This window comes from Sorex araneus, chromosome 3 (genome assembly GCF_027595985.1).
Source record: "Sorex araneus isolate mSorAra2 chromosome 3, mSorAra2.pri, whole genome shotgun sequence".
In the NCBI taxonomy this organism is placed as follows: domain Eukaryota; kingdom Metazoa; phylum Chordata; class Mammalia; order Eulipotyphla; family Soricidae; genus Sorex; species Sorex araneus.
This window is the reverse complement of record NC_073304.1, coordinates 117,974,973-117,991,105: the sequence shown is the minus strand read 5'-3', so window position 1 is coordinate 117,991,105 and position 16,133 is coordinate 117,974,973. Positions and strand designations below refer to the sequence as shown.

Below are 16,133 nucleotides of genomic sequence, written 5' to 3'. Positions count from 1 at the left end.
AGCAAACTCCCAACCTGCTGTGCTATCCATTCTTCTACATCTGTAGCACTGTAGCACTGTCATCCCCTTGTTCATCGATTTGCTCGAGTGGGAATATAGGAGAATAAAAAATACACAAACTTCTTTTTGTTTGTTTTTGGCTGTCATGCCTGGCAGTGCTTAGGGACTAGTCCTGGCTCAGTGCTGGAGTGTTGCTCCCTGCAAGACTTGGAGACCATTTGGGACCAGGGCTGAAACCAGGGCTCCAGCATGCGAAACATTCACTCCAGCCTTTTAAACTACATTTTCATCCCTCCTCCCACCCCACAAATATAAGAATCTTTTTTTTTTTCACACCCAGTGATGCTTAGGACTTACTCCTTGCTCTGCACTCAGGAATTACTCCTGGTGGTGCTCGGGATATAAGGGATGCTGGGATCAAACCTGGTGTGCAAGGCAAATGCCTTACCTACTGTGCTGTCTCTCCTACCTCATGGAACGTTTTCAGTTCACTTTATAAGATTTGCATATTGATACTAAAACCTGACATTGACAGTAGTATAAAATGATGAACTGGAACTTCTAGAATGGAAGAGTGGCTCGATGAATCATCTTATCAAAGAGCAGCAACAAAACTACATAAGATGGTCAAAAGTCGATACTTTAGGGTTCTAAAAGTGAACTACAAGTTCACAACAAATCAAGCAGCAATTATTTGAAAGTCAGTGGAACCGTGGGTCAAGAACAGTGAAACAAACTATGAAAATGAGGAGCTTCACTACCAGAAAGGGCTCTGTAGATTTGGTGTGAAACTTAGATAAACCCTATAGCCAACAGCATTATCAATAAATTCCATGGCAGCAAATTCCATGGCATCTGACAAAGAAAAAAATGGAGACTCGGCTTATCTGAAGTGTTTGTACTGGTGAGTGAGAAGTATGTTGGTATATAATCCAGAAATTCATCTAGGCAATCTGGTAAGTAAGACAGTCAGAGGGGGCCCAGCAGGTTCTCTGAATAGCCAAGCGTGAAGGCTAGTGAGGTCTCAGGCTCCACATGCTCCTTCCTGGCTGACAAAACAGTAGTCAGCATTGCAGATGTAAGAGGGCAGAACTGTAAAACCAAGAGAGTGGTAAAAATCGCTTAAATCTGAACTCAAAATAAGTTTTTTTTTAAAAAAAAATTACTAGGAACAAAAATAGATACTTCATGATGATAAAGGGACCAATTCATCAGGAAAATTAAGCAATTATGAAAGTATACACATCTGGGGTAGGGCTCTTGCCTTGCTCGTGGCTGCCCCAGCTTTGATCTCTGGCACCCCATATGGTACCCCAAGCCACACAAGGAGAGATCCTTAAGGACAGAGCCAGGAGTAAGTCCTGGACCACCCCACCAGAGTATATGCATGTAGGGGCTAAAATGATAGTACAGCAGGTCGGGCAGGCAGCAGGTGGAAAGCTGCTCTCAGGAGTAGAGCACAGAGCAGGTGGAGCTGGGCGCCCATCTTCATGCCCGAGTGGCATCATTCCCCTGATCTCCTTTCACAGCTGCCTGGTGTTCTTTGTTTTGCAAAGGTGCATATAGCCCCTCCTGACAAGGTCCTGGTATAGTTCAAATTCCCGAACCAGGGAAGTCATGGGACCAGATTTTTTGTTTTATTGGGACCTCACCAGCAGTGCTCAGGGCTTACTTCTGGCCCCGTGCTCAGGGATCACAAAGAATCTGGGCTTCCCACACAGAAGGCAGAGAGGGGTGGGGGCATCCGTTTCCTTCTCCCCCTGCCACCTCTCCTGCTGTGAAATTACATGCTACTAATATTTGATAAATTTTCCCAACTTGATGAATATTTACTACTACTACTACTACTACTACTACTACTACTACTACTACTACTACTACTACTACTATTACTACTACTACGTCATCCTCTCTCTTATTCAAAAGAAAAGGCCTAAATTGATCTTCGTAATCCCCTCTTCTCATTAAGCTAGTCATCAAGTTCTGAGGATTCTGTGCTCCTCCTGTGTCAAATCTTTGTTTTTCTTTTTCTAGCAGTTGAGGGGCCTGGAGATATGGCTCCATGGTATAGCATTTGCCTTACATGTGTGAGAATCTACCTGGGTTTGTTTCCTGGCACCATAAAAAAATATTTAGTCTGAATTGACATTTCACATTGTGTTTATGTTGAGTGTAAAACCTAATGACATATGTGTTCAACATCTAGGCTCTGTCTTAGTGGAGGCAAAAATCCTGAAAAATGTCAGACCTTATTAGAAAAAATCAGGGACTTGAGTATTTTATTTATTTTCCCCTTTCCTTCCATTCCTTAGAGCCTAAAATACTGAAACAGAACAACCAAAGAGAAATTATTACCTACTAGTGATAACTTTTCTTTATAGTTTTCTGGATTCCTCAAAATTACTACATTAAATAGTACTTTTGTGATGAAAATATTACTTTAAAGAAGCAAATATTTATTTATCTGTAAATAGCACTGGGGGAGCATCTGGAATTGAAAGGGTGGAAAACTTATTAATTTAACTTTTCTTTCATAGACATGCTTTTAAATGGTCTAACTATTGAAAACAAATTCAAATATGATTTTTTAAACCTTTATAATTTTTAACAGGGATTGAATTTCACCTAAAAATTGGAGGGGTGTATTGTTTAATTCTAGGAACTTGATCAAAATGCCACTGAGAAAGTCCAGGCGATGTTCACAGCCATTGATGAGCTCTTGTACGAGCAGAAGTCAAGCATTCATACAGAGAGTCTCCAAGAGGAGTGCCAGCAGTGGACAGACAGCTTTCCTCACCTCAGGTACTCCGATGTCAGACTTAATTTGTAGTCATGGCTTTTGCTAACATTTGTAAAGCAAAATTTATTTTTACAAAGCTTGTATTCTGGGGCTTTTATTCTGTTGTACTATCACAACAGGTAAGGCATGTGCCTGGCCCATGTTTAATCCCTGGCATCTCATATGGTCCCTCAAGCAGCTCCAGGAGTGACTTGTGAGTGCAGAACAAGGAGTTACCCTTGAGCTTTGTCGTGTGTTGAAACACACACACACAAACACACACACACACACACACGCTTATTTTGAAGTCTTTATGAGCATCATTTTGAGTAATATTACTAGAGCTTGTCACTTGTCATCCCGTTGATCTTCGATTTGCTTGAGTGGGTGCCAGTAATGTCTCCGTTTGTCTGTCGCGTGCTAGTATAGCCCAATGGTATCTGCTCCTTCCAGAAACACGAAGAACCTCAAACCGTTCATTCAGGGTTTTGACGAAGAAGTCTGACCATCTCGTAGGTGGGCTGCCCTGCAGTCTTTTGATGTCCCATGGAATCCAGTTGGTAACAGTTCTAGTCCAGTAGTCATCTCTAAATTGCATTACGTGTCCGGCCCATCTGATTTTTGACGCCTTAGCAAATGAGACAGTGTCCCTGATTCTTGATCGTCAACAGAGGTCAGAACTCCAGATTCCTTCTCTCACTTGTGTGAAATGTGATATTCCAAGCATAGTTCTTCCAATTTCTCTTTGGGATACCTGAATAGCATTCTCATCCTGTTTTCTTAGGGCTCAGGTCTCTGAGGCGTATGTTAGTGCAGGAAGAATGGTGGAGTCGAAAAGATGTGCCGGAGCTGGAGTTTCTTTGTCCTCTTAACCACTTCTTCAATGTTCTTGAAGGCATTCCACGCTGTTCTCTTCCTCTTGCGCAGTTCTGGCACCAAGTCGTTCCTCATGTTGAGTTCTTGGCCCAGGTTCACATAGCTGCTGAATTCGGAGATGTTTGTTCCATTGAGAGCAAATGGAACGTCAGGGACTAGTTCGTTTTTCATGAACATTGTCTTGGTCAGATTCAGCTGCAGTCCAACCTTTCCACACTTTCGGTTGAAGTCGGCCAGCATTTGTGCCTCTTGGCTAATGCTTGGTGTTATTAGAACGATGTCATCAGAGAAGTGGACTGTCTATCTTCACTCCTATTCCTTCCCATTCCAGTCATCACATGACGTTCTCGAGGGTGGCCTGAAGAGTTTCAGTGAAATGGTATCACCCTGCCAAACCCCTCTCTTTACATCAATGATTACTTCCTGGTAGAATGGTGAGATTCTGGTGGTGAATAAGTAATACAGCTTGCAGAGGATCCTGATGTATTGAGTTTGAACGCCCTGTTTGGCTAGGGCTTCGATGACCGCTTCAGTCTCAACAGAATTGAAGGCATTCTTTAAATCGATGAACGTTAGACAGAGTGGCATCTTGAACTCTCTCGAAACTTCAGTGAGCTTGGTCACCATGTGGATATGGTCGATTGTGCTGAATCTTTTGTGGAACCCGGCTTGCTTGCATGGTTGTCCTTCATGTGGTGTTCTGCCTATTCTATTCAGGATGACTCTAGTAAACAACTTGTAGACAATGGACAACAGGCAGATTGGGCGATAGTTGCTGATGTCGTGGATGTCTCCCTTTTTATACAACAGAACGGTCCTGCTGGTTTTCCTTTGGGACAGAACCTTGCATTCAGACAGGTAGTGTGTGAAGAGCCGAGCCAGTGTATTGATGAATACTGGCGGCAGATTCTTCAGGTGTTCAGGTCTGACCTTGTCTGGACTGGGTGCTGTACATGTCTTTACTGATGAAATGACATGTTGGATTTTGGTAGTGAGAACATTGGGAATGACATCCATCCTGTGGAATTTAGTATGTAGGCAGGTGGACGTGCCTATCGAAAAGATCCAAGTAGAAGTCGTGAGTAATTCTCCCCATTGCCCTTGTGGAAGATGTGATAGGTCCATCAGGACGTTGGAGGGCAGTCATCTTGGTCTTGTAGTTGGCAAAGGACAGGTGAGCGTTGCGAATACTTTTCCTTGCTTCTGCCACATCAGCCAACATTGCTGCTTTTCTCTCTTTGAGGTCTTCCTTTATCACTTCTCTGCACAGCTTTGCGAGTTTGGACGTTAGCTTGTGATTGCCTGAGGTTCATGCCAAATCACATTGGCAAATGAACTTGAGAATTTCTGAAGACAGGTGTCTGTTTGTGACTTTCCCATTCTTAGCATTCCTTGCACAGTCATGGAGGTGCTGAACCAGTTGATCGTATCTTTGTTGATGTTGTCAATGATGGCATCTTCCCACGTTGTCTCAGTAGTGCCAAAGAACTCCCAGTTAGTGGTCATTCTGGGAGTTCTCTTCTTAAACTTAAACTTTGCAGACCTTTCTCCCTGTGGTCCAATCCCATTTGGAATTTTGGGACAACAGCGACATCGGTCAGGCAAAACTGTCGATTAAATATGATGTGGTCAATTTCTTGGTGGAACTGTCCACCGGGAGACTCCCATGTCCAACATTTTGATTCGGCCTTCTGGAACTGTGAGTTACCATGGATGGTTTTGGTCAACATGTTGAACTCAGTCTCTCACCCTGTTTGTTCCATTCTAGGCCATTGGTCTCGATGTGGAGTTCTTCGGGTGACCTTCTCGGTCCTATCTTGGTGTTAAAATCACTGACAATGATCTTATAGAAGGTGTGGTCTTCTTTATAGAACTTCTCCAGCTCCATGTAGAACTTCTCAATTTCTTCTTCATCATAGTTGGATGTTGGTGCGTAGACAACGAAGATAGAAACTGCCGGCAGTGAGGCACATCTATTCAAGTGTAATCATCCCATTTGGGTTGTGAGGCATTCAAATGAATTAATGCTCATGGTCAAGTTCGTGTTGACAAGGACACCGACACCACCAACGCCTCTATTATCACATGTTCTGAGGAACAGTTCTTCTCCAGTGTCAAAAGTGGCATGATGTGATTGATGCCTTCTCGTCTCAGACCAATGATGTCGTATTTGATCTTCTGCGCATGCACCATCAGGTCCTCAATGGATGCTTCCTGTGCCAGTGTACCTGCATTGAAAGTACAGACAGTCATTTTAGTCCTTCTTCGTTTTGGCAGTCTAGTTAATCCCTGAGATTTTATCAGCCTCTCCTTGCTCATCCTTCTTAACGATGCTGTATTGGGGGCTCTTTCAGTGTCAGGGGAATGAGGGCCATTGTTGTTACTGTTTTTGGCATATCAAATACGCCACAGGTAGCTTGCCAGGCTCTGCCTTGCGAGCGGGATACTCTCGATAGCTTGCCGGGCTCTCCGAGAGGATGAAGGCTTTTAGGGCGGCCTCTAATCATCCTTACAGGTGTTCCCGTGGTTCACACTATATTTGAACCCCATCAAATATGGTGTGGTAATTATGGAAAATGTGTGTAAATGCGACTTCACAGCCTCGCAGTCCAGAAAGTAGCCTGGAGCGTGGCAGTGGCTGGGTAGTGGAGGTAATGGTGGTCGGCCGATGAGGTATTTATCTGGCGCCGGTAAGGTGGGTCATCTGGGTGTGATCTCTGGGGCGCCAGAGATTGGGGGAAGCAGGCAGAGGATCTCTGTTTCCGGGTCCCATTGAGCCTGGAGTCCAAGGTCACAAAATTTTGCTTTACCTGGTTCTGTGGGGCTTCACTCATGGATGAGGCTCTGCTTGAGTGTCCGGAAAGTGGCCTGGATCATGGCGGTGGCTGGGTAGTGGAGGTCACTAGAGGTTACTAGATCTATGTGGTATAAAATCTCAGTTGAGAGAAAAACCTCAACTGGATGGGAATCTCTTGGGGTTTCCTTGAGTATTTACATGTTACCATATTTTGATCGAAATAGTCTTGTAGCATTGGCTTTGTCCTGCTGCTATCCACAGAGTCTTTTATTACTATTATTATTATTATTGTTGTTTTAATTTTCTCCTTACACCGTATATAAATATATAAATGATTTATTACAGACATTCAATATCCCAACACCAGTCCTACCACCATTGCACCTTCCCACCACCATTATTTCCAATTTTCCCAACCAACCCTAAGGCCTTAGGAAGCCCTTAATAATTTAATTTATAGGGGCTGGAGTGATAACACAGCTGGTAGGGCGTTTGCCTTGCACGCGGCTGACCCAGGTTCGATTCCCAGCATCCCATATGGTCCCCCAAGCACCGCCAGGGGTGATTCCTGAGTGTATGAGCTAGGAGTAACCCCTGTGCATCGCCGGGTGTGGCCCAAAAAGCAAAAAAAAAAAAAAAATTAGTCAGAATTAAAAAAAAAATTTAATTTATATTGCTTGTTATAATTTGCTAAAAGAATGATAAGAAGAAAGTTAGTGAAGATTATGTATCTCACCATGGAGCTATTAAGCCTTTATATAAGATATTGCTAAGATTTTTGTTACAGGTTAAGCCTTCTGTGCTGATACTTTGTTAATCAAGATTGGGTGCCTTCTACATTATATCCCATCATAATCTGTTGTGGTACTCCTGGTTTATCAGTGTTGCAGAGCTTGAGGTGATAAAGCTGGAGTTAAATTTTTAACTGGGTGGCGTGTGTGTGTGTGTACGTGTGTGTGTGTACGTGTGTGTGACTGCCAGGGATCCTGGAAGTACAGAGAGATGGGGGAGGTAGCCCATTTCTCATTCCATGAAAGCCTGGAGATTTCAGTTACAAAACCCGCATATCTGCATTTTCAACAGATTAATTTCTGGATAAGGCTTAGTCCTGAGCAGTGGAGTCTGGTAGGAGCATGGTGGTGATTGTGGAGTATGAAGGTTTTCTGCTGCTGGGACTCTGCTTAAGTGGATGCTGGGCTTATGGGCCCCTCTGGGGTACCCCAGATGACTCAGCCTTGCGCAGGGACCAGAAGAATCTCTGCATCTTGTTGATCTCAAGGTTTGTTCGAGGCTTCGTGTCAGAACCTTTCTTTAAAACAAGAGAATTAGAAAGTATATTTGTTTACATTGCTGTCCACAGTTAATTCTTAGGGATTTTATTTTTTGTTTTCTTTGTTTTTGGGGTCACACCTGGCAGCACTCAGGAGTTACTCCAGTTCTGTGCTCAGAGATTACTCCTGGCCAATCTCAGAGGACCATATGGGGTCCTGGGGATCAACCCAGTTTGGCCACATGCAAGGCAGATAGATGCCTTAATTCTTGTACTGTTTCTCCAGCCCCCACAAGTAAATTCTTGTGTATATCTGACAGGGGATGTAGGCTGTTAGGGAGCTTCCCTTAGAAGACAAAGGAAGTGCATTAGACACTTGCCGCCGACATCACTGTGCCCGTGGCATCGTAGGCATTGAACCACTGGACTAGTTTGACCAAGTATGACTCTCTGGCTTCCTGAGCATTGCACGAAAGCTCCTCCCACCTCACCACCCAACAAAAGAGAGGATATTTGGTATTTTAACTAATTTTATGTTTTATCATATTTTGGCAGATTTAATTAATATTATCATAGTAGATAGAAGCACAATATAAATTGTTCTGTTTCTTCGGATTTTTTGAGGTGCAGGAGGGAACAAGAGCTTTATATTTTCCATCTCCATTATATGGAAGAGAAATATACCTGCAATAAGTATTATGTTCATATTATCTCTCAAAAGATCATTTAAAATCAATATCGGTCCAACCCTATCAAAAAATGGGGCAAAGAAATGAACAGAAACTTTACCAAGGAAGAGATACGAATGGCCAAAAGGCACATGAAAAAGTGCTCTACATCACTAATCGTCAGAGAGATGCAGATCAAAACAACCATGAGATACCACCTCACACCACAGAGACTAGCACACATCCAAAAGAACAAAAGCAACCGCTGTTGGAGAGGATGTGGGGAGAAAGGGACCCTTCTACACTGCTGGTGGGAATGCCAGCTAGTTCAGCCCTTTTGGAAAACAGTATGGACGATTCTCAAAAAACTAGAGGTTGAGCTCCCATTTGACCCAGCAATACCACTGCTGGGAATATATCCCAGAAAAGCCAAAAAGTATAGTCGAAGTGACATATGCACTTATATGTTCACCGCAGCACTGTTTACAATAGGCAGAATCTGGAAAAAACCCGAGTGCCCTAGAACAGATGACTGGTTGAAGAAACTCTGGTACATCTATACAATGGAATACTATGCAGCTGTTAGAAAAAATGAGGTCATGACGTTTGCATATAAGTGGATCAACATGGAAAGTATCATGCTAAGTGAAATGAGTCAGAAAGAGAGAGACAGACATAGAAAGATTGCACTCATCTGTGGAATATAGAATAATAGACTATAAGACTAACACCCAAGAATAGTAGAAATAAGTACCAGGAGATTGTTTCCATGGCTTGGAGGCTGGTCTCTCATTCTGGGTAACTCAGGGAAGGGACCACCAAGTAAAATGTGGTTGGAGGTCATGTGGGGGAAGGGTGATGCGGCCGAATACAGACTAGAGACTGACCACAATGGCCACTCAACACCTTTATTGCAAACCACAACACCTAATCAGAGAGAGAGAGAACAAAAGGGAATTCCCTGCCATAGTGGCAGGGTGGGGTGGGGGGAGACGGGACTGGGGAGGGGGGGAGGGATGTTGGGTTTACTGGTGGTGGAGAATGGGCACTGGTGAAGGGATGGCTTATCGAACTTTGTATGGGGGAAACATGAGCACAAAGATGTATGGATCTGTAACTGTACCCTCACGATGACTCTAATTAAAAATAAACTAATAAAAAAAATAAAATAAAATCAATATCGGATTAAGCTGACCTTATATATAGGGCCTTTTTATACAGAACTTCTATATAGAATTGTCAAATTCCTGGCAGATGATCTAGATTTTGTGTGTATTCCATCTGGAAACCCATTATTTTCATGTGTGTTTTCTGAAGGATTCTGGGTCAGCAGATTCTCGCCCCAAGTCAAGGTTATGAATTTTATCCAAGATCTCCGGCTGTTTCAGCTTCACAGAGGATAACATTGTCTCAGAAAAGAGATTCTACCATGCAAGTATTCTGATTTATGTACATTAATATATCTGATGTAAGTATTTATGTGTCTGAACATAGCCTTCCATTTATGCTAAGGAATTAAAAAAATATTCTAACTTATTTCTGTATTAATAAAACATAGCATCTTTATGTGTGTTAGAATTTATTATATTTTTTGTTCAAAAAGAGAATACTTAGGGTTTAGGGATATTTTGTTATTGAGATCTCTCTGTATATATATATATATATGTATGTATGTATGTATATTTGAATATCTGTCGACATTTGTATTTTTCTATGTAAATGTAGTCCTGTCTTTCTTGGAATAAAAGGGTATGTTGACTGGTTTAAAGAAATACAGGTCCAGAGGCACACAAACCAATTTTGGAACCAGCGGCTGCTGGCAGATATCCCTCTGGACTTAATTACTAAAACAGCAGAAATCCAAAAACAAGTTATCAAATGATGCCTTTCGGCAGGTCTGATTGTTGGGGCAAAGTTCCAAATAATAATAGTAGGTTTTCTCTCGAAACATTGAATGTGATCAAAGTAAAGAGAAAGTAAAGTGAAAATCATTTGCCACACAGCAGGCGGTGGGGGAGGATGGCAGGTATACTGGGGTTCTTGGTGGTGGAACATGTGCATTGGTGAAGGGATGGGTGTTTGGTCATTGTGTGACTGAGACTTAAACCTGAAAACTTTGTAACTTTTCTCATGGTGATTCAATAAAAAAAGAAAAAAAGAAAGAAATATAGGTAGCACCAGAGTGATAGTACAGTAGGTAAGGCGCTTGCCTTGCACGCTGCCAACTGAATTTGATCCCTGGCATCCCATGTGGTCCTTTGAGCACTGCCAGGAGTGATTTCTGAATGCAAAGCCAGGAGTAACCCCTGAGTATCACTGGTTGTGCCCCCCCCCAAAAAAAAAGAAATTTAGGTGCTAGAAAGATAGTATAGGGATAAAGGCACATACTTTTTATGTGGCTGATCCAGTTCCATTCCTCGAACCACATGGTCCCGTGAAAATTGTTGGTTTTAGCCCACAAACCCTGCAGCAATATAGTCTCTGACTTTCTTGATTTAGAAGAGCTGGGAGGGACCTCCTGGCCTCCTGAACATCATTTTTTAATACAAACGTTTAAAGAAATGCTTATGGCTACTGTGTTATTTGAATTATCCTGAACATCATTTGGAGAGCCCCTCCCACTCAGAAAACATATAGTCTAAAAATTAGACTAAATATTTTTGAAAAAAAAATTGATTTTAAAATATACCAATTATAACATTATTCTCATAAAAGTTAAACTGACATTAGTTTATTAACTTAAACTGACTCACTAGAGGCCAAAGAGAGAGCTCTGTGGGCTGGAGTGCATTCCTGGCGGGAGGCCTGGTGTGATTCTCAGTGCCACAGGGGCCCAAGCACTGCGGGAGTGCTCACCCAAGCACAGAGCTAGGAGGCTTGGAGCACCACTGGCTAGGCCCGTAAACGGAAGGAAAAAAGTGTAGTTTATTAGTTAAAAGGGCTATTTTTGAGCACCTCAAATTATTTAAACAATAGCAAAATCAACCCAAATAGTATCATTTCAGAACTTTGTCTCAGAGCCAGGGATGCTGCTTAGCGAGAGGCACTTGCCTTGCTTGTGTTAAGCTAGGGTTCAGGGGCCGGAGCGATAGCACAGCGGGTAGGGCATTTGCCTTGCATGCGGCCGACCCAGGTTCGATCCCCGGCATCCCATATGGTCCCCCAAGCACTGCCAGGAGTAATTCCTGAGTGTAAAGCCAGGAGTAACCCCTGAGCATCGCTGGGTGTGACCCAAAAAGCAAAAAAAAAAAAAAAAAAAAAAAGCTAGGGTTCAATCCCCAGTACTATACACACAGAAAATTAGTTTTAAAAGTGAACTAAAACTTAAATCTATTGTAAAATACAGTTTTAATTCATTTTTATGACTCATGTACTTTATGAGACCATAATTTTACTTACTTGATACTTCTAAAGAGGCATACTAGTACTTTGATTTTGTGTGTGTATGTGCTACATTACTACAGGCCAGTTAGGGTTATGGCTTCTCAAGTTCACTAAAAAAATTTGGTCAAAGAATGAAATTTGATTGCTTTTCTCAAAGTGATTTAAAGTCTAGTTTTCAATCATTAAGTTGAGCTTTTTCTCTTTACATGTAAATGTTATTTATTGTATCAGTAAATCACCTTGCAGCTTACCCTTTTGAATGGATTTTAGATTTTTTACAGCCTAATGTCTCCCACAGAAATGATTTATCTTCATTATGTAACTCATGTCCTAGCATGAAGATATATTTACCTGTTCTGTTGGTATAAACTTTACGACTGTCACTGTCATTGCTCATCAATTTGCTCTAGGGGGTGCCAATAACGTCTCCATTCATCCCTGTCTCATGCTAGTGTAGTCCAATGGCATATTGGGGGTTCTTTCAGGACCAGGGGAATGAGGACCATCGTTGTTACTGTTTTTGGCATATCGAGTACGCCACGGGTATTTTCCCAGGCTCTGCCGTGCAGACAGGATACTCTTGGTAGCTTGCTAGGCTCTCTGAAAGGGACGGAGGCTTTTGGGGTGGCCTCTAATCAACTTTACAGGTATTCCCAGTCTACCAGTTTACAGTTATAATAAGGCACAGGGCTGGAGCGATAGCACAGTGGGTAGGGTGTTCGCCTTGCATGCTATCGCTCCAGCCCTGTGCCTTATTATTTTATAACTGTTCATAGTAGGTCATTTGGAGATTTCATCTTCAAGGAAATAAGAAACTGAGTCCGGGTAAATTTTTCTTTTTTTTTTTTTTCTCTTCCAGATTTTGTATAAGGGGCAAGAAGTTACATTTTTCATCTTATGCTCAGAAAGTGCCTTCTATTGCCAAATCCCCTAGTATGTCTTCTCTGGAAAGAGAGGAAGACCATGTGCTCATCTCCGAAGGAATCATAGAGGAATACCTGGCATTCGACCACACAGACACGTAAGTGTTATGTCTTCTGCACTTATTACCTGCCTCCCAGTTTGTGTATCAATACCTAATGTCTATTTTTCTATGGATTATATTAAGCCAATATAATTTATAAGTAGTTTTATCTGTTTCTTTCATTTATTTTCTGTTACTTTTTTAGGTATTCAGAGTTCACATTGTTAGTTAATAAAAAGTCCTATCACTTCCACATGTTAGACTTAGTATGTATTTTCTTCCTACAAGTACCATCTTCTCCTTCCTGAGATAAAACATTAAGTTTTTTTTCTCCACATAAATTTTTTGGGGGAGCCAGAGCGATAGTACAGTGGGTAGGGCATTTGCTTTTCATGCGGCTGACCCAGGTTCAACCTGGCATCCCATATGGTCCTCTAAGCACTGCTCGGAGTTATTCCTGAGTGCAGAGCAGGAGTAACCCCTGAGCATCACCAGGTGTGACTCAAAAAGCCTAATTAATTAATTAATTAAGATAGACATTATTATTTAAAAAAAATTGTTTTTGGAGAGGGGCATACCTGCTAATGTTCTGGGGTTACTTCTGGCTCTGCAACTCAGGAATTACTCCTGGCAGTGCTCAGGGACCATATGGGATGCCAGGGATCAATATCTGATTGGCGGCATGTAAGGCAAGTACCCTACCCACTGTGCTCTCTCTCTCCCCTCCACATAATATTTGACCTCTGTAAATTATTTGCAGTAATGAATGGAAACTCAGAAACCATTTTTTTAAAGCAGTGAAATGTGCCTTTTGTTTGCGTAAATCCTGTTTGAAACAGCATTTACAGTTGATATACAGTTCATGAGGCAAGAGTAATAGTACAGCAGATAGGGCGTTTACCTTGCACGCAGCTGACCCAGGTTCAATTCCCATCATCCCATATGGTCCCCGAAGCACTGGCAGGAGTAATTCCGGAGTGCAAAGCCAGGAGTAACCCCTGTGTATTTCCAGGTGTGACCCAAGAAGAACAACAACCAAAAAAGTACAATTCTTGCAGATTTTATAGTTAATATATCGATATCTAGTCTTTATATATATATAAATATATATATATTTTATATATATATATATAGTCTAATGTATATATGGATAATAGTTCTGTGACATAGAAACTATTACTTTCTTTACAGGACAGATAATAATCAGAGTGGTTAAATGATATGTCTGAAATAGACCTAAAACCAAAACTTTGATTCAAAAATCTTTTGCCCTTACCTGCACTGCCAAAAAAGAAAAAAAAAAAAAAAAAAAAAGCAAAGTCCAGTTCTGATTTGTCATAATTCCACACTACCTCTTTGAAACACTATCCTCTTAAATTATTTATATAAGTCTTTATGTGATCAGAATTGACAGTCACAGCAACCAGGAGCTCTTCTAGAAATGAGTAAATTTCATTTTAGGATTCTTTTGGGGAGTGAGGTGCCACACCCAGCAGTGGTCAGGACTTAACTCTTGGCTTTGCACTTAGGAATCACTCCAGGAACCGGGGGATTGAACCTGGTCTACGATCTCTCTGGCTACTCATTTTAGGCTTTGAATATGTGGTTAGATCTGGTTGTATTGTTTCACATGATGCTGGATTTTTCATTTTCCCATATTTCCAAGTTTCTCAAACATGCTCAATGCACATAATCCTCACACCAGCTACACATATCATTGTGTTTCATGTTTTGTGTGGTGCCAGGCACTGGGCAGAGCATCTCACATTCATAGGCGAGTGCTTTACTGATGACTCACAACCCTGGAAGCCAGTCCACATTACTCTGTAGTGCGTGACTGCACTCACTCCCAGGACACAGACCAGAGTAGTTTCTTTTGATTTTGATTTTCCAGATATTTCCCCCTCGCTCCTTGATCTCTTCTGGTCTGTGCCAAATTGCTTCTTTTGGTTTTAACTTACAAAAATAGAGTTGATGTAACTGATGTCAAATGTGATGTAAATGACTCCTAGTCATCTCCAGAGCATCTCTTCCTCTTTTCCTGATAATAATCTCAGGTGAATGTTTAGGTTGTACAAGGGAAGATTCTTAGAAAGGTGGCCTTTACTTAAAGGTACCAGTGAAATAGTAATCATAAAATGACCATTCGTCCTAATTGAAAAGATAAGCAGTCCAGAAATAACCAAACACACATTGAAAATTAACAAGCATAGGGCTGGAACAATAGTGCAGTGGGTAGGGCACTTGCCTTGTATGTGACTGATCCAGGTTTGATCCTCAGCAACCCAATGATTCCCCAAGCCTAGTAGGTGATCCCTGAGCAGAGCCAGGAATAAGTCCTGAGCATGGTGAGTGTGGCCCCAAAACAAGAGAGAGAGAGAGAGAGAGAGAGAGAGAGAGAGAGAGAGAGAGAGAGAGAGAGAGAGAGAACAAGAGAGCATATAATAATTTCTGCAAATTTGGTGAAAAATGAAAAAATAAGATTCCTGACTTATTTACATAAAGGTATATTTACATAAAGGCATGTATAAAAAATTGATAGACCAGAGAGATAGTACAAGGGTTAAGGCATCTAACTTGCATGCAGTCAACCCTGGTTCAATCCTGATTTCCCCAAACCCCACTAGAAATGATCCCTGAGTGCAAGGCTAGGAGTAAGCACTGAGCACCACAGGTATGACCCAAACCCCTCACCCCCTAAAAAAAATTTTTGAGACGTTGCAAATGAAACAATGTTTAAATGTTTTTTAAATTTAAATTTAATACAAATTTCTGTATATAAATAAATCACAAAGTCAAAAAACATTAGTGATAAACTGACAAAAATATCTGTACAAATCAGACTCCTAAGAGGTCATGGCGGACAGTAAAGGGTAGCCCGGTAGGCTGGTGTAACAGCATAGTGGGGAGGGCACCTCTCTGGCACGTAGCCGGCTGTGTCTGATCTGCACCATCCCATATGGTTCCATGAGCACTGGCCTGAGTGATCTCTAAGCGAAGAACCAGATGTAAGCCCTGAGCACAGCCAGGTGTGGCCCCAAAATAAAAAAAAAAAAGTTGATATGAAACCTTTCCTTCCTGCATCTGTCACAGGGAAGAAGAGTTTCATGGAAGGAAACCAAGAGCAGCTACAGAGAAACAGAGGTTAGGGTACCCTCCTGTTTCCCCACTTTACTGCATGAAGGAGGATGTCCTTGCTTATGTGTTTGACGATGTGTGGAGAAAGGCCCTGGGCTGTATGGAGCAGCTGACGCGGAGTCACTGGGAAGGGTTTGCTTCCGGTAAGAATCTGGATTGGAAAATTATTATTACTCTTAATCCCTAACCAACCTACTATATGATGTTTCATTGACACAAAAGTAGCCTACTTCATGTTTATATTTTCCACGGCACCC

The 16,133-nt window shown here is 41.8% G+C and overlaps 1 protein-coding gene across 2 annotated transcripts in view; it reads left to right on the top strand.

Annotated features, from left to right (window-relative positions):
* The window catches only part of FAM149B1 (family with sequence similarity 149 member B1), a 47,836-nt gene that overhangs the window by 11,297 nt on the left and 20,406 nt on the right, over positions 1 to 16,133 (top strand). For both annotated transcript variants that reach the window (XM_055131135.1, XM_004615414.2), the window contains exons 4-7: positions 2,660 to 2,802; positions 9,708 to 9,821; positions 12,634 to 12,795; positions 15,832 to 16,019. In XM_055131135.1, the coding sequence (XP_054987110.1) occupies positions 2,660 to 2,802; positions 9,708 to 9,821; positions 12,634 to 12,795; positions 15,832 to 16,019 (607 nt within the window). The remainder of the gene's footprint in view (positions 1 to 2,659; positions 2,803 to 9,707; positions 9,822 to 12,633; positions 12,796 to 15,831; positions 16,020 to 16,133) is intronic.